Genomic DNA, 19,289 nt, shown 5'->3' with positions numbered 1-19,289 from the left:
CTTTATTATGGTGTTTAGCTGACTCTCCCATAATTTGGTGCATGTTTTGTAATAAGCAGAGACTAAGTTTAAACCAAAGACTGAATAAGCGTTACACTTCTAACCAGCGGGAGCATTTCACTTTGAACATTAGCCAGGGCTTAAGCCTGTGCCTTTAAAGAAGATGAACGAGGACACTCCCTCCGAAGAGAGTGGTGCCAAGCCAGGATATCTGGACACATCACAAGTATTCTCAGATTAGATAGTCAGCACAGTAAAGCTTCTATTATGCTACATCAAGGCATCTAAAGCAGTTCTCTTCCCCTTTTCCATTCTTTATGTCTCAGCCAGAAATACAATTCAATCCATGAAGGGTATCAAAACAAAGTGGCTCTTCTAATTCCATCCTTCTAACACTATAAAAGATTATGATTGCAATGTAGTTACAAGCGTGTAGAAAAACAATGACTCACTTCTGCTTTATTGTCTATTTAGGGCGAACGTGCCCAGGACCAACAGTGTAATGAACGATAAGCTCACAAAACAAAACTCTCATAAATGATATACCTGAGTGTGCTTAAAATACCCTGTAAATAAAAACATATTTGGGAGAAGATTACGTTAATCCCATACTACCTGCTGTTGTTTCAGAGGTATTAGCAGTTTTTCCACGGCTCTGTTTCATAAAGTCTTTATTGAGCAAATGATAAGCCTGCAGTCTGCTCTCACAAATCACCACTCTGACACCTTTTTATGAATGGAAAAGTCTTCTTCCATAATGAGCTCATCAGTGTCAGCTGTCAGGCTGAAGTTTTCCACTTATACTCAGGGAAGACATATTGATAAGTGTAGCCTTGTGTAATAGTTATCTATTGGATCATGTCACGTATTCATAATGTCTTTTCGTTTTATCTAAGTATAAACATCCCATCTGTAAGATAATAAAACTTCTCTATGAAATAGGAGAGATTGTGGTTTGTTTTTTTTGCTACCGAGCTTTTGTTACTAATGGATATCAGAGAAATCTATTACTTATTTTTATTTTTGTCATTTTTCAATATACCTGGTTTTTATGATTTCCAAGAACAGAGAGGGTTAAAAAAAGTTTGTTCTATGACTTGTATTAAAAAAATAAGAACAAGCCCCGTAGGCAAATGACAAGAATAGCAGTTATTTTTAATACGGTTTTAGTAGAGATGTGGCCACAACTTTCTGTATAAGGGACAGGATGGAACTCATGCCCAATCAGCTAACAGAAGAGACAGGCATATTAACATGAGGTGGAGGAATGTGTGCTTAGAAAGTTTATTTCTGTCTCCTACTGGTTATATTATATATGAAGTATTACATACACTGCACGATGTATGTGGCTGACTATATACATAACTTGATAAATGCAAATTTTGTCCTCACCATGGGTTGGCCAGACTTGTTCTAATTTCAAACAACTGGAAACCTCCCTTAAAAAAACTGTGTGTGCCCCTGAGCCCAGCATTAACTTAGAGAAGTGGCCACCAACACAAGTAAATATACTAGTAACAAAGTCCTTTGATATTGTATGCGGTTTCTTTCTTCAGTAACTTGCGTTTTAAAATGCAAATCACAGAGGTTACACAGCCTATTTAAGATTAAAAGCCTATTTTGAATATTATGTTATTATATGCATAGAAATCTTGCACTTAGGTGAGGAAATGCTAGCCATGTAGGTTTGTAAGCACTGTTACTGAAGACACTTTGAAGACCACTGCACAGCAGTTATTTATTTCTATTCAATATATTTAGTAAAAAATAAAATACCCCAAAATGGAAATAAAAGGTTTTTGAATAAATAATCCTCATTGGTACAGCTATAATTTCTTAATATTCTTCAGTGTTGCTACATAATAGCTTTGCTATCACTTTAGCTTTATTAGCTTTAGTTAGCTTTTTTATCATTATGCAGCTCAGGGTAGAACAGCCTTGGTCCACAAAAACTGATAGCAGTTCATGTTTTCCAAACCACCTGTGGCGCTTTTAAAATGTGTCAGTTAGTAATGAATGCACCTGTACCTCAGCTAAGAGATCTGGAAAACATGCACTCTTATGCTGGGTACACACTGGGGGATCAGTACTAAATGCCGCCGGCCGGAATCCCGGCAGTCGAAATCCCGACGCCGGAATCCCGACCACACAATCCCGACAGGGATGCCTCGCTCCGCTCGGAACATTCTCCCTCTATGGGTGTCGTGGACACCCACGGAGGGAGAATATGTCGGGATTGTGGCGGTCGGGATTCCGGCGTCGGTATTTCGACCGCCGGGATTCCAGCCGGCGGCATCTTGACCGCATCCCCATACTGGACCATATATCATCCGTTCTATCAATATATTGTTTGCGGAGTGGCAGGTGTGTACACACGATATGACTGTGACCGACGTCATATTGCATTGGCCCTGCTGCACATCCAATGCCCGATATATCTGCAGATATATTGGGAATGCCGTTGTGATGTCAGCACAGGCACATAGGTACTGCATCCAGAGGACCTGCACATGCGCACTGGCCGCAGTGCATGTGTACACTACTCCTTGGCCGCAAAGTGATTGACAGCGGCGGCCATTTAATGAGCGCGGTCTGGACAATACGTAGGTTGTTGAGGACTGCGCATATCACTTTACCTGATAGGTAAGCTGCTATGGGTGGGTGTGTGTGTGTGTGTGTGTGGGGGGGGGGGGGGGGGGAGTTAATAGGGAAATCCACGTTTCCCTAGGTAAATGAATTTGAAACAAAAGAGACCTCCAAACGCTAAATTAATCAGGTGTTATACTGACACTATGGACTGCATTATAATCGTATCTGTGTACTTCTGTTCACTACTTAATCTACAACAATTTTATGCACAAAAAAATAACTAGTATTATTTATTTATTGTGAAATAAAGAATTTTTCTTGATTTGAACAATATTTCTTACAGTTTAAATGAAATTCATTAGAAAAAACTAATACCGGTATACTAACATACAACACAATACAACATATAACATAAACTTTCCAGGTGAAACGCCTTGGCGAATTACTCATAAAAGTCTGTGTAGATAAAAAATCTCATACAATACCGGATGGAGTATATCTGTCCATCCAGAGAAAAGACAAGGGTACTTCCAAAGTCTCAAATAAAACCCTTTATGATGGTACTGAATAGGCTCTATATTTTCTCCAGAAGAGCTTTTGGCCAAAGAGTAGTTGGGAATCACCGCAAACTTACTTCCTACAATGCAGGTGTGTCCGGACCAGTTTCATGGCGGCAGCATGATGTCACATGCAGATGCTCCAATGAAAAATATGGCGCCGGACTGCCTGCCAGCGCAGCCAGGCTGCTCAGGCAGGGGACAACTTCAAAGCAATGCGACTGCAATTAAATTGCGAACACATCGTGGGGCGGCGCCACACACATGTTGGGTAGCTTTGCCCCTAGCATATGAATAAATGGACACAGATCTTGCTGCGGAAGCAAGATCTGCGTCCATCTCTGAATAACCCCCATATAGCGGCCAATCAATATGTGTGTGTGCTTACCAGAATTGGCTGTATGGCCGGCAGACACAGCAGTCTGTAGACAGGTCGGTAAGTGTGCACCCAGCCTTATGCGTCACTGAGGACAAAGTTTGGACACCCATGTTACTAAATCAGGAAGTATCTGACAGGCTCAGTGAATGAAAGTTCTGTGTAAAACTTGTAAAGGGGAGAATGTGGAGAGGTTGCCCATAGCAACCGGTCAGCTTATAGATGCCATTTATCTAGTAGTTTATATAATGACAGATGCTGATTGGTTTCTATGGGCAACTTCTCCACTATCTTTTTCTAAAGTTTGATACTTCTCATCTCAACCCAAGTGAGATAAGAGTGCTGCCATTGATACACAGGGCTCCAGATAAACTATGAATCTAAATAATAGACAGAAGAAAATGATGACTTTAATAGAGTATGACACTGCACACACAGAAAACGGCATCTTTATGATACTGTCAATTTAAATAGGAGCTGCTTTAAAACCTCAAATTTTTTAAGTATCTGACTCCCAGGCATGTATTCATAAGGTGTCCATGGTATTTGCGGTATTCATAACATGTGCAACATAATAGTTATGAATAACTTAAGGTCCCTGTCACACCATGTCAGTTCGGTTAATGATGGCATGACAACCGAATCAACAGACATTAGTCCTGTCAGTGTAATTTTCATGACATAGCAGAATAAAGCAGTCCCATCACAAACAGCCCTGATTTAAACTGTCATAATGTGATTTACATGGTTGGTTTACTGTCACATAATTCATTTTTAGTCAATTACATTTTTAAAATTGTTAGCAAAAAAAAAATATCACATTGGAAATAAAGCAACTGCTAAATGTAAGTATATATACAGGTTGAGTATCCCTTATCCAAAATGCTTGGGACCAGAGGTATTTTGGATATTGGATTTTTCCGTATTTTGGAATAATTGCATACCATAATGAGATATCATGGCAATGGGACCTAAATCTAAGCACAGAATGCATTTATGTTTTATATGCACCTTATACACACAGCCTGAAGGTAATTTTAGCCAATATTTTTTATAACTTTGTGCATTAAACAAAGTGTGTCTACATTCACACAATTCATTTATGTTTCATATACACCTTATATACACAGTCTGAAGGTCATTCAATACAATATTTTTAATAACTGTGTGCATTAAACAAAGTTTGTGTACATTGAGCCATCAAAAAACAAAAGTTTCACTATCTCACTCTCGCTCAAAAAAGTACGTATTTCGGAATATTCCGTATTTCGGATATTTGGATATGGGATACTCAACCTGTATCATAAACTGTTCATAATAGACCTAGGTGACTGTGTATTCACTGGCTTGTGATGAGATGACACCAGGCCAGTGGTGGAACTTGTGAGTGGTGGGTCCAGGTGCAAAAATATAATTTGACTCCCCCACCCCCCTCTGCCCCATCCTAAGTACACAATATGCCACACCACAGTTGGTGACAGGAAGAGGTACAGGGTGACAGCATAAGGCATGGGGAAGCAGAGGGTGACAATGGAAGGCAGGGAGTGACAGCGGAATGCAGAGGGAGTCAGAGGATGATGGGGGAGACAGTGGGTGACAGGGAGAGACAGTGGGTGTGGAGAGCAGGGGGCATGTACCTTGGTGGGTGCAGGAACACAGCGCCTTTTGCTCTGTCCCTGACAGGGCCACCCCCTTTTGTGCTTTCCTCAGTTTTGGAACTCGGGCATGCAAGCTCAGTGCCACTTACATCAATTGTGAACTGCCTTTAATTCACAGACAGCAGTGAGTCAGAAATAATGAACAGCTGTCTCTTAATTAGAGGCAGTAAGTGGCTGTGATCATCAGCGCTGATAGGTGGCAGGGCTCCTCTATCAGTCTAGCACACACAAGGTCAGCCCTACCTCCCTAAGGTAAGAGGCAGGTCCCTCAGGCAGTGGGGTCCACACTGCACTCTGCACTTGGTCATTCATCCAACATTGCTCAAAAATGGTCTGTGGAGGTGGCCAGGGGATAACTCATTGATGATCTGGGCAGCATGGGCCTCTTAGTCCTCAGGGGCCCCATTGCAATGTACCTGCTGCACCAATGGTAGTTCCACCTCTGGACCAAGCCTCCAGGTATCAGTTCTTATGAAACTGGGTATACAATATACAATATATTGCTCAATCTTGCGATCCGCAGTGGATTGCAACGAGCATACTATAGTGTGTACACCCAATTCATGGTTTGATGAATTGTGTGGTTGCATCTTCCCATCTTCCCCTCAGATGGGACGATGAGATGTATGATGTGGTGTAGTTACATTAAGTATGCATCAATATATTGTGTCGTTGTACAGCGAATCGTGCAGTGTGTACGAAGACGCGGTATATTGATGCATCACATCACATGCATGGCTGAGGCATGTACACAGCTTTACATTGGGTCTTAGCCTCTTCCTTTTGTATTTTTGCAGGAAAGCATTTTGCACTGTGTAATACAAATCTTCAAACAACACAAATCCATATAAGCCACAAAGCACACTAAACAACACACTGTACAAAGAGAAAAATTGTAAAGCTGAAATTCAAAATGGGGTGGTTGTAAAGTGGCAGTAGGTTGGCCGATGATGTAATGTGTTCCCACTTTCTGGTATTTCATCTAGCCCAGTTACGTGATGACTGTAAGGTGGGTGTACCCCTAGGAAATACATTAGTCAGACAAGTAGACGCATTTGTGCGCATATATAAACATTGCAGGGTCCGCACTTTATATAACTCATAAATCCCCTTAAATGTGGACAATGAAAACATTTTGAAAGGTTTCCATCTGGGGATGATGGAAGAACTTTCCCACAAACCACCATCCAAAAAAAAAAAAGAGCCAAAAATTGGTTGAATATTTCCTGCTAACATAATATGTGCGAGACGATAATAACGCACTGACAGGCGCTGTGTGTGAGACGGAGCTCCTGCTGTTCCTATGAATCATGTTGTAGGCTATGCAACATCTGTCTTATTCTGCAAACTCATTATTTCATATGCTACTTATTTATATGGCCCGAGGACAGAGCATCCGTGTACCTTAGTCTACCTGTAATTTCTTCCAGAGATCTTTAATACTGTACATCAAATATCAGTTTAAGCATGGGCAGAAAGCTAAGCTTGCACTGTATGAATATGATAAGGTCTATTGTGTGAAGCTTTCACAGTCTTTTCAAAGGAGCTCGTGAAATGCTGATAGAATTTGGCTACGTTTCAAATTCAATATTTTCCTTTGGTAAAAAGAAGAAAGGAAAGATTTGCCAGAGGCAACTAAAATATGTCATGGACAATCATAATAGGGATTTATAGCTCTCTTAGGTCATATATCACAATGGCTCGCAATAGGTTTGTACAGTGTTCAGGGACTGACTCTACTATAAAAATAGACATCAGTCTGGTATTCATTTTTAGTAATACGCTGATTTGTTTAGTGTTGCCCGTTTTACAAGCGCTGTAGACCTATATTAGTTGCTATTTAGGAGGACACAGTGTCATGACATAGTAAGCTATGTTATACCCTCCAAGCATAATTATGTTGTCATGCGTTATGTTTATGGGGTAGGCATGTTTTCCAGAAGGACTGAAAAAGTTAGTGGCTAGTGGTAATAATGCCTTCTGTCTTTGTTATCAGTGATCACTCTAGCCTCTAGTTACTACTTAAATAGGGAACGTGAATGACATGATGACAATGAGGATTAGATGGGCTTCTGCCATGCCATCCTTTCCCCCAGCTGTTCTTAGAGTCTGAGTATAATTCCACAGTTAGTTAAAGGACAATAGCCTAATGTTGAGGACAGCAGTCTGGAATGCAGAAACCCGAGACCTCGTCACTGTTATCTGTCCGGGCTGAGAAATTAACTAAAGAAAACTGTCATTCGCAAGATTATGTACAATAGGACAACGTTATAATGCACTTACCAGGGATCTACTTTTGTATCTGGATCACTGGCCCTTTATTGGGGAAACTTACTTGATTTCTTATATATCCTGGGTCTATGTGCAGATAATGTAATAGGAAATAATTGTAATGGGAGGTACTAAGCCTTGGGGCACTGTAGGCAGAGTTCCCCCTCTGGTCAGAAACACAACAGAATGGAGATGGCATTATAATAGTAGTAAGGTAACACAATGCATTGCAATATCCAATTCACACAATGAAAAAGATGGTAACATTATTGTATACAGCAGTTGTCCTTCCTGTTACCAGTTACATTTGTAGATACATAAAGTTTAGACCACTGCCTGCTGACTCCTTTGCTGTGCAGTGAAAGTGCCTGTCGCACATGATCTGCTCTCACTGTCCAGGCTGGTGTTCTGCTCTCATCCTCCTCTCTCCTATTATGCTTGCTGTCTATGGGACTGTTTCTCTGCTCATATTTACTGCACTTTGGGATGCTGGGCATTTTCATAAATGTCACTTTTCTAGTTGGTTTCAAATTCCTCTAAGACAGCGTAATCTAGTTAACATTAGGAGTGTCAAACTGAAATACTTATGTAATTATTATTCTTTTTTAACAAATGACATTCACATTAAGTAGCGTTAATGGCACATACCAATTGAAATCTTGTTTAAAAGTAGAATGCCATAGCACTTTTTGCATTAGTCTAAGTTGTTGGTCTTTGTTAGAGGAATCTTAATGAAAGCTACAAGTGTTTGTGTGTCACTTGGAATCCCATGCAGAATGTTGTTTTTCTAGTGTGTAAATCCCAAAGAGGGATAGTAGCTAGTGACATCTACTCTACTGTACACAAAGATCACAGCGCTGTAAGTAATAGCCCTATGGTCAGATTCCTAGACCTGGCAGCACGTACTGATCCATTGTGCCCGCAGCGCTTCTCCCACGGTGGTCACCTGCTAGTCAGTAAGCATATAAGTAAAACAAATTTGGATGCATGAACTTTATATCATGTGACACCACTGTCTGAAGTTATTGCTGTATCTCATCCTGAGGGAGAGCAGGAAAAGAGAAAACTATTCTGTAAATATGGAAATAAATCATAGGTAAACTGTTATGAAAACAACTGTAATGAAAGAACTTCTGTAGCACCAGTTCTAGCTCCACATTACCGCCACAGTTACCACTAACAGAAACTACACCCCAAAAGGCAAGCATTAAGACTAGAGTTAAGTCAAGATAGAGACGCAAAGAGAGAAAGTGGCGATAGAGAGTGATAGAGAGAAAATGACAGAGAGAGGTAATTCAAAGGATAATACCCTGTGTATATTATTTTCAGTGGAAATGTAAAAATGTCACCACCATCCCCAGTGTCTTTCCTCCTGTGGGGCAGAAACTCAGGCACCAACAAAGGATGGCTTGATAAGCAGTGCACTGCAACAGAGCCCATGTTGGCCTGCCTCCTGCTCACAAACTAAATGAAGCTGATGGGGTGATGAATGGGACTGGCATACGGTCCACTCCAAATCAGTCTTTCCGTTTATTGCATGTACCATTCTATAACAGTGGATAGTGGTTCCAGGGGAGAAACATCACAGTTAGCCTAAGGGTTGTCCATGGATGGTGATGGTTATGTGTTTTATGTTTCTACCTAAAAGTATAATTATCCTCAAACTTATTCTGTAGACAAAAATATTTTTTGGGGAAAAATGTGCTTGGGAACAACTGCAACAACCTGCTTGGACTAATGGGCTCTAACCTGTACTTCATTTAGCAAAATACAAAGGCACAGGACAGACACTGGATGCTGCTGTGTATGGTCTGCCCAGCACCCAGTGACTACAAACAAAACGTTCCTCACAATGGTCAATTTCAGTCCAATAACAGGCAACACATACTGTATAGTGATGAATTTTTTGAAACAGTGGTGAAGAAACATTATTAATTATTTGCATTTATTTATTAATGTATCCCACATAAGTATGTTAAAAATGCACCTACATAAAAGAAAATCATAGAGAAAAAGAAGGAAGCTATGTCTGGTCATTGATGAAGATTACCTAACTTGGCCAAAGGATGCACGACCACAAGTGCTGAAGGCCTCTGCATACTGCCCCGAAGACGTACCCAGCTGCGCGTGTTCCTCTTGTCCATTCTAATAATTGATGGCTGCAACCAGTCAGACAACCAGATGTGATCTTCAAATACTGCTATACCAAAGGGATAGCCTGCAAATGATATACAGTTATAGTCCTGCACAGTTATTGTCATTCATCTCATAGACAAATGTATATCCAGAATTATACCAATGCAAATGCAGGTCTACAGACGTTGTGGGAGTGAGAAGTACCCAGGATCCAGTGAAAACAACCCTGGTTTCATTTATGAAATACAAGACAAAGGCATAGCACATAAACCTGTTTGTTAATGCTGCCTGCTTCAATTTGTGCATGAACACCTAGACTTACCAAAGTGCATAGGTTTACAGAGTAATGGTCCCCATACATCTATATGGTGCTTCCCTTATTCCCCAACCCTGCCAGCAGAGCCAGATTAATGGTGCGTTACAGAGAGTAAGTACCCCAGGCCCCCCGTCTCAAGGGGGCCCTCGGCTAGTGCTGATCGGACCCAGCTCTGGCTGCTGTTGCTGCCGTAACTGCCCAGTGCGTGTGCTACTAAAGTAATCAGCAGGATGCAGGCATGAGGAGGCTGAGATCACTCATAAGCAGCAGCGACCAGAGCAGGGGAGAGCAGCATCAGCTCACACTGGTAAGCGGCAGCAGTGCACGGAGCCAATGACAGCAGCATCAGCTCCCACTGGTAAGCAGCAGCACCAGGAGCCGGGACTTAGCCGGGGTGAGCAGAATTGGCTTACACTGGTGAGCGGCAGCTGCGCCCAGACCCTAGGACCTTACCTGGGAGAGATAAGAGGCAGCAGGCTCTACCTGGTAGGTGGAGTGGGCTGACTGCTGCAGAGGCATCGCCACCATTGTCTTAAGTACCCCAGGCCCCCGAAGGCTTAATCCGACCCTGCCTGCCAGAAATGTCAATCCGCCGACTGGACTTGCTGATCAGCGGCCATTGATAATCAGTGATCTTTAGAGGGATCGGGGAAATGAACCATGTTAAAAATGCCCAATTCCCCAATCTTAACCGAAAATGTTTGGAATCAGGATTTTTAGACATGTTTAATATTCCCAATCCACCAACCTGGACGTCTTTGGACTAGAGCATTGCCCCAATATATCTCAGATGTATGGGAGCCATTAGAAGGTTTAATACATTACAGATTTAGGTGCGCAAGGGTAGAGTATCTAATCGTAACAGCAAAGGCGCTTTGGGCTGTACATAGCATGTTCCTCATAAATAAGAATTCCTGTAAATAAATACTTCAAAAGTCTCTAAAATGATTATGATGATTTTGTAGATTTTGCTGAACTTTAAACTGAGACTATATTTATTTATTTATTGTTTACTCATTTTTGTGCCATAGCAGACACTGTTTTATAGCAATGCTCAAACAAGAAATACTTGAGGTATCTTGTTCATGAAATAGTATAATATTGCCACTCTACCACTTATGAACTAAGAGCTTAGGGTCTTTGTAATGAACAGTCTTGATGATACTTGTTACCAGTAAATATTCAGCAAAATGATAGCTCTCTATAGTAGCACTCAGTTGAATACTTATGCTGGGCATATACTGTAAAGGTGCATACACACTGGGCGTTTTTGCCCAGTGTGTATGCACAGTGATGATCGCTGACATCGCTGGGCTGAAAAGCGCTTTCCCCGCTGCCCAGCGATGTTAGCGGGGGTGAACGGCTTTCAATAGCAGGACGCTATGGAAAGCTGCTCACCCCGCCGTTCATCTACTGGTAATACCAGTAGATGAACGGCGGCTGCCAGCAATGACGCGGGAGCGCGCATCAGCTCTCACCGCTCATCGTTTGGCCATACACACTGGGCGGCTTTGAGTTGAAAGCAGCTCAAAACAGCAAAAGTGACCTGCTTTCAGCTCAAAATCGCCCAGTGTGTATGGGCCTTAAAGGTGTATACAAGCAATATGTCTGTGAAAGACGTCTTTCACAGATATATTGCATCTGCTGTGCAACACAGCAGATGACCAATATATCTGCAGATATATTTGTGCATCTTTCAGTGTGTATGAACAATCCCCATCTGCATATACAGTATAGCTGCAGATAGATTTAACAGCAGATATATCTTTAAGATATTTGGTGCATCTTTCTGTGTGTATTGGTGCCCATACACTTGTGCGATGCCCCGCGACGCGACATCGCAGTGCATCGCACCGGCAGTTCAGGTGCGATTAAATTGCACCTGAACTGCCAAAAAGATTACCATGCGATCACGCGATAGATCGCATGGTAATCATGTGATGGGCACGTCACCGCCGAGTGGGAGCGGCCTCTGGCAGCTCCTGGCGGGTGCCCAACGCACATCGCAGTGCGATATAAAGCATGTGTTTATAGAAACACATGCGATCGCACTGCGATTCGATAAATATTATGTGCAGCACATAATATCTTGAGATGCGATATTCGACCAGCGTGCCCACGCATCGCGTTGAAAGGTCCTTTGATTTCTCTCACAGATGTGGTTGAAATCGAAGGATAGTACCGATAATCTCATAAGTGTATGGGCACCATATGAACAACCACCATCTGCAGATATATCTGCCAGTGTGTACCCAGCTTAAGATAAAATGCCTGTCAGACCGACAGACTTTTTATCTGACAAGCTGAAACCATCAAATATCGTGGCCTTTCACTGTAACCTATCTCACAGAGTATAACCTACAATATCTGCTTTCCTTCACAGGGAATGAGGCATTTCCCCCCTTCCTCACTTGTGAACAAACAGGGAAATGTTGAGCGGTCTGCTGCGGCAGTACATACACTGCCAGATGCGGCCGACTATTTATCGAATCTTTCAGAGAGGCTGGACCATAGGCCAATAATTAGTGCTCAGTTGCGGCAATCCACCGTACAATTATCCGGGCAATCCGCCAAAATCCGGCAGATTGTCCAGATATTTGTATAGTGTATAACCAGGTTACAGTATAAAGTAGGTTTAAGAAAAATGAAATATTAGTAACAAATCAAGTCTCCAAAAGGTTACTGTCAGTAATTTTGACGTTATAGTCATTTTTAAACAGAAGCCTTGCTGCGCAGCTACTAACTAATCTACATAAAGGGGGTAATTCCAAGTTGATCGCAGCAGGAACTTTGTTAGCAGTTGGGCAAAACCATGTGCACTGCAGGGGAGGCAGATATAACATGTGCAGAGAGAGTTAGATTTGGGTGTGGTGAGTTCAATCTGCAATCTAAATTGCAGTGTAAAAATAAAGCAGCCAGTATTTACCCTGCACAGAAACAAAATAACCCACCCAAATCTAACTCTCTCTGCAAATGTTATATCTGCCCCCCCTGCAGTGCACATGGTTTTGCCCAACTGCTAAAAAATTTCCTGCTGCGATCAACTTGGAATTACCCCCATAGACTGAATGAATAAAACAAAGTTTCCCCACATGGTTTAATGGAATAGATCCCTGTTGCCTAATTTTAACGTTTACATCCAAAACAAGTACTATAACTAATAAACCATGTTCGTAGGGTCTCAATGTTATTGTATGTGTGATTATTTTCTATTTAAAGATGGAAAATGTAAAGTTGGCCCTATATTACTATACTGTGCCATAATCTCATGCAGCAAAACCTTTTTGTGCCGTTAAAAAGCAGAGATTAAAATGTAATTAGACAAGCATAAATCCAACTTGAACATAATCATCATCACTATCATTAGTAGGTGCAAATACTGAATTACCAGTTTCAGTAGCATAAAACCTGCAAAAGTGTTCTTCCCATTAAAGATGACAAATGCGTATGGGGCATGAACAATTGCGGGAATCTGACACTGGTGACCACTAGCACCTGGAGAGGCAGGAAGGGAAGGAAAGGGTGGGCTAAGGTAATTTGTGTACCTTAAGTGTGTGATCGAGTAAATGCAAACAGAAGCTGAATGCAGAGCCGGATTAAGGGGGGTGCCCAGGGGACACAGTACCCCAGGCCCCCTTTATATTGGGGGCCCCCTGCCTGCCATAAAGCACTAGACGTGTTAACATGAATTTTTTTTAAATAAAGTTCTGCCGTTGGTGGCAGTGGTGCAGGAACCTCCCTCCCCCCTCCCACACACACACACACTCCCGCACGTTCCACATATGTTTTCCAGAGATGGAGACAGACCTGTCTCCATCTCTGCACTGGTCGGGCACACCTGCAGTTACGATCTCAGCTGCCGCGCAAGCACGGCTGCTCCTCATAGAGATCTCTGATCAGCAGACCTCTCTGCAATGCTGGATACATTGTATACAGCAGAGGGAGCTACTGAGTATGTGCAGCAGCAGCTCCGCTCGTATTGACTCCGGCAGTGACAATCTCCTCCAGCTCCTCTTCTCTCTTGATATGGTTAGTGCTTTATGGTGTGTGTGTGTGTGTGTGTGTGTGTGTGTGTGTGCTACAGTATGTATGTTTATTTGTAGGCATGGTGTGTGTGTGTGTGTGTGTGTGTGTGTGTGTGTGTGTGTGTGTGTGTGTGTATGTATGGTGTGTGTACTGTATGCTATGTGCGTGTGTATTAAGTTTTCATCTTGAAGTAGGGCTCTCTGAAAATTAATTTTGGGACAGGCAGATTACATAGACCTGTACTAGTGTAACCAGTATCTTGTGTTCCCTTACATCATACTATACCACCTACTATGTGACAGTGTGATATTGATTTTCTTTTTCTACAATGGATAAACGTGCTTTCTATTTTTCTGTTCAATAATATATACTGTTACTGCCTCTAACAGCTTTCTGCTTATATGTGTGTAATAAATAAATATATATATATATATATAAAAAATAGACCCCCATGCTCTTATATACACTATATATAGCCCTCAGGGGGCCCCCTTGTCTTAAGTACCCCGGGCCCTGTGGAGCCTTAATCCGGCCCTGGCTGAATGGCATTGAGACACATATATATACGTATCCATTTCCCATGATTTGGGGTGCCTATGCTCAGAGGCAAATACAAGCCGATGATGATGATTATAATGGCCGCCACCAGCACTAAGTATCTCTGATTGGCTGTTTGCAAATTCATCTCTTAAGCCTATAGGCACTTTCCTCATTGCTCTTGTTTACATTTTTTAGAATTTTTTTTTTTTATGCACATGATGGGGGGTTGTACCTACTGTATTAGAAAGAGTTTAGAAATGTATCAAAATGTAATAGTACTCACTGGCAGAATGAATGGTTAAAAACATGGCTGTAAGTGTATGTGACATATGCCTGGCACATATGAAACTGGTGCATACCTTGCGATGCATACGGCATATGTTCAGTAATACACTATTTTTATGTGAGCCTTTTTGAATATAAAATACATGGAATATGTGCCTGATCAGAAATGGATGCAGTTCAGAGATGGATGCCTAGGGGCAGAGAAAGTTGTGCAGAAGTACAGGATCCGCAGTGAGCCCTCAGGACAGCGGTATTATCACAGGGCTCACTGCAGTATTTTTTAACAAATTTTTTTTTTTTAGTCAATTTGATCAGATCGCATTTCCCAAGTATGGGTAATGCGATCCGGGATATTAAAAAAATTGAATCAAAGGGTTTGGAGCGGTTTTTCAGGAAAACTGCTCCAAATGCCATTTAATACATTCAGGTGAAACGAAAATAATGTGAAAAGGGTGTGAAAACACATTATTCTGTTATACATATTAGCCACAAGATTAAAAGTTTCATGTATGTACTATCAACAAGAAGTCTGGTTTGTATACAAGCCGTAAGATTGTAGTCTGGTTTGTCCAGAATGTCAACAGTCACTAGCATTATGGGCTCAGCCTTATATACAGTACTAGTCACCAGAATGAGGAGAGTAGCAGAGATGGGAACCAGGGGGGTAATTCTGAGTTGATCGCAGCAGGATCTTTTTTAGCAGTTGGGCAAAACCATGGGGGTAATGTCAAGTTGGTCGCAGCAGGATTTTTGTTAGCAGTTGGGCAAAACCATGTGCACTGCAGGGGAGGCAGGTATAACATGTGCAGAGAGAGTTAGATTTGGGTGTGGTGTGTTCAATCTGCAATCTAATTTGCAGTGTAAAAATAAAGCAGCCAGTGTTTACCCTGCACAGAAACAAAATAACCCACCCAAATCTAACTCTTTCTGCACATGTTATATCTGCCTCCCCTGCAGTGAACATGGTTTTTCCCAACTACTAACAAAATTCCTGCTGCGATCAACTTGGAATTACCCCCCATGTTTGTTAACTGTATGGCGCCCTAAACTTTTGATAAGGGCCTTGTATTGTACATTGAGCATGTCAGACTAATATTTTTATTTTAAAAAAAAAAGTTAAAAAGTATATAACCCCAAAACCTCACCTACTTCATTCTGGGAAATGGTGTGTCGGTTTGAGCCATCCAGATCAGAAGATTCAACGACAGATCTCTTAGCATCGCACCAGTACAGCTTATCAGTGACAGTCTCCACAGTGATTCCACTTGGCCACACCAAGTTAGTGCTGACCACAACTATCCTTTTACTTCCATCCAGATGGGAGCTTCCTATTTGCGCACTGGATCCTACATCTGTCCAAAATAATCTCCTTATAATAAAAAATAAATAAAACAAGTCAAACAGTGTAATCTTTTAAAACAACCTGACTTTGTGAACACATGATATTTGGCTTTATTTGAGCTCCTAATTTTGCAATAAAAGTCCTCACTGACAAAATATAACTGTCAGCGTTCGTACTAGAGAGCTAACAAGTCAGTCACAGATCTCACAAAAGGTAAGAATAATAAAAAAGCAGATTGAGAATTAGCCAGTGTCAGCTTCAGTGTAATGCTGCCTCTGACTGACTCTCCTTTCTCTTCCATCTCTGACCTACCTACACTATATCTCGCTTCTGTAGCTTTTGCTGTTGACAACAGTTACAACCTTGTGGAGACTGGTGGCTCATAGCCAGCTATGAAAATAATCAATAATATACAGTATTGTGGGGCAGATTCAGACCTGGTCGCTTCTGTGTGTTTTCGCACAGCGGGCGATCAGATCTGAACTGCGCATGCGTAATCACCGCAATGCACAGGCACGACAGGCCGCAGCGCTGCGGAGCGCCGGGATGGTGCGAAAAAAGTGATCGCGCGGGCGATCGCAAGGTGGATGACAGGAAGAGGGCGTTTGTGGGTGGCAAGTGACCGTTTTAGAGGAGTGTTCGGGAAAACGCATGAGGGACCAAGTGTTTGGAGTGAGTGTTTCTGACATCAGCTCCAGCCCCGATCATCGCACTGGAAGAGTAAGTCCTGGGTTTTGCAGAGACTGCACAAGCTCCTGTTTGTGCAGCTCTCCTGCACATGCGATCGCACATCTGCACAGCAGCGATTTCCATGATGGATAAGATCCTGCCTGTATTTCTCAGCATTCAGGACAAAATTAATCCTGACAAAATCCCTACTCCATTTGCTGAAATGCAGCCCCAAACTTGCAAGGAAACTCCGCCATGCTGTACTGTTGCCTGCAGACACTCATTATCTGCACCCCAGATTCTATGTTTTCATACATAGGTAAATTGCCTGGCCTTGTTTCATACGTCGTAGGTATGGCTTTTTGGCGCAATTCTTCCATTAAGACCACTTTTTTGCCAGACTTCTCAGAACAGTAGAAGGGTGTACCTGGGCCCAGTGCTGTTTCTTGTGGCGGACAAGCTGTGCGACCGCACGGGGCGCCCGCCGTAGCACTTTGTCCCCCATTCTGCTCCCCCTCCTTCTTCCTCTTCCCTAGTACTCCGCTCGGGTGCAGAGTTTCACGGAATGATGCTGTTGCATTGTGGTGTCACGATGCACCCGCGTCATTCTGTGAAACTCTGCCCCTCTGAACGGAGTACTAGGGAAGAGGGAGGAGGAGGAGCGTGATGTCAGTGCTGGCGGACTTTATACACCCCCTTGGCAACGAGCATTACCCTTGGCAACGAGCATGGATCCCAGAGCATGAAACACCCGGCAACGAGCATGACACCCAGCTCGTGAAACCCCTGGCAACTAGCATGACACCCAGTGCATGACACCACTGGCAACGAGCATGACACCCAGTGTATGTAACCCCTGGCAATGATCATGACAACCAGCGCATGATACCCCTGGCAACGAGCATGACACCCAGCGCGTGAAACCCCTGGCACCTGGCAACGAGTATGACACCCAGCGTGTGAAACCCCTGGCAACTAGCATGACACCACTGGCAACGAGCATGACACCCAGTGTATGTAACCCCTGGCAACGATCATGACACCCAGCACATGATACCCCTGACAACGAGCATGGCACCTAGCTCGTGAAACCCCTGGCAAGCAGTATGACACCCAGCGCGTGAAACCCCTGGCAACCAGCATGACACCCAGCGTGTTAAACTCCTTGCAACAAGCATGACACCCAGCGCATGAAACTCATTGCAACAAGCATGACACCCAGCGCATGAAACGCCTGGCAACGAGCATGACAACCAGCGCATGAAACGCCTGGCAACGAGCATGACAACCAGCGCATGAAACGCCTGGCAACGAGCATGACAACCAGCGCATGAAATCCATGGCAACGAGCAGGTAATTTAAAAGTAATTAGAAGGGGCATTACTGTGTGGGGCTTAATACTGTGGAATTTTTTTTTTTCCTGTGGTGACCGAGGTCTGTTGTTGCAGGGTCAAAAATTGGGGTGTAAGGTAGTCTTTTCTTGCGAGGCCATGTCCATTTTTTTAGTGAGAACACCCCCATTTTAGTGAGCCCACACGCACAAAATAGTTTTCTTTGTGTCTATGGGGGAGGGCTGTATTTTTAATGTCTATGGGGAAAGGGGGCAATTTTTTACTGTTTGCACTGGGAGCCAAATCGTCTACAAACGGCCCTGCCTGGGTCCCACTGGTTTTTGCCAGTTCTGAGCTGATGGCACTGCTGGACATCTTCCGATTTTGAAGGGAAGTAAACATGATGTGTTCATCTTATCCACTAAGTTTCCTTGGCTGACCAATTTAGGGACTCCTTCTGGTCACACAAGAGAGTAGGCCATTGACACGGATCCCCCTCCCCTTCTTTTAAAAACAGCAGGGCCATTGTAATGCATCAGGCCCCACTGGGTGTGTCTTGATGACACGATTTATGTGACTAAACTTCTGCCACCTTGCTGAGTGATGACACAATCATGTCACTGTACAGTGGAGTGTTGGCCTTGGCAATGCAAATCATACCTCTACTGCCCTCCCCACCCTTTGAACCTAAAGAAGGCAAGTGAGCTTTTGTAGCTTGCAGATACATTGTAATAAGATTATTCAAACATATATAATAAAATAAAACATTTCCAATTTTCTACTATTGGTTTGTTATTTATGTTTGATTACAGATGAAACAAGTTTCTTTAAAGGTGACTCATCAAACAAGAATACAAAGATGTTGCCACCCCATTCAATGTTAATGGGTCAGTTAAGTGTAAATGGCACAATCAATCTTTGTGAAATTGCTGGCACCACATGGGCTATTCTTATGCCCAGCTCAAGAACCTCAATGCAGGTTTAGTGCCCAATATGGCTACATTAGTAGGTAATAAAACGGCATGTAATCCAGACATTCTGAGGCATACTAAGGTGATTGAAAGAAGATGGTACAAAGAGTCCAGTAGAGGTCACCTTACACCCACATTCACCTGCATGCTCAATCAAATTGTTGTTGGACATGGGGCCAGTTTTTGGGCCCACACACTTTATCAGATTGGGCCAATTTCCTG

General features: G+C 42.7%; 1 protein-coding gene across 8 annotated transcripts in view; it reads right to left on the bottom strand.

The window, feature by feature from the left end:
- The window catches only part of EGF (epidermal growth factor), a 230,742-nt gene that overhangs the window by 55,826 nt on the left and 155,627 nt on the right, over window positions 1–19,289 (bottom strand). For all 8 annotated transcript variants that reach the window (XM_063918896.1, XM_063918887.1, XM_063918864.1 and 5 more), the window contains 2 exons: window positions 15,900–16,123; window positions 9,502–9,669 (listed from right to left, as the gene is read on the bottom strand). In XM_063918896.1, coding sequence (XP_063774966.1) covers window positions 9,502–9,669; window positions 15,900–16,123 — 392 coding nt within the window. The remainder of the gene's footprint in view (window positions 1–9,501; window positions 9,670–15,899; window positions 16,124–19,289) is intronic.

The sequence above is a fragment of the Pseudophryne corroboree genome, chromosome 1, assembly GCF_028390025.1.
Source record: "Pseudophryne corroboree isolate aPseCor3 chromosome 1, aPseCor3.hap2, whole genome shotgun sequence".
NCBI classification, from domain to species: Eukaryota; Metazoa; Chordata; class Amphibia; order Anura; family Myobatrachidae; genus Pseudophryne; species Pseudophryne corroboree.
The sequence above is the reverse complement of the archived record's forward strand: the minus strand, read 5'-3'. Positions and strand labels throughout refer to the sequence as shown.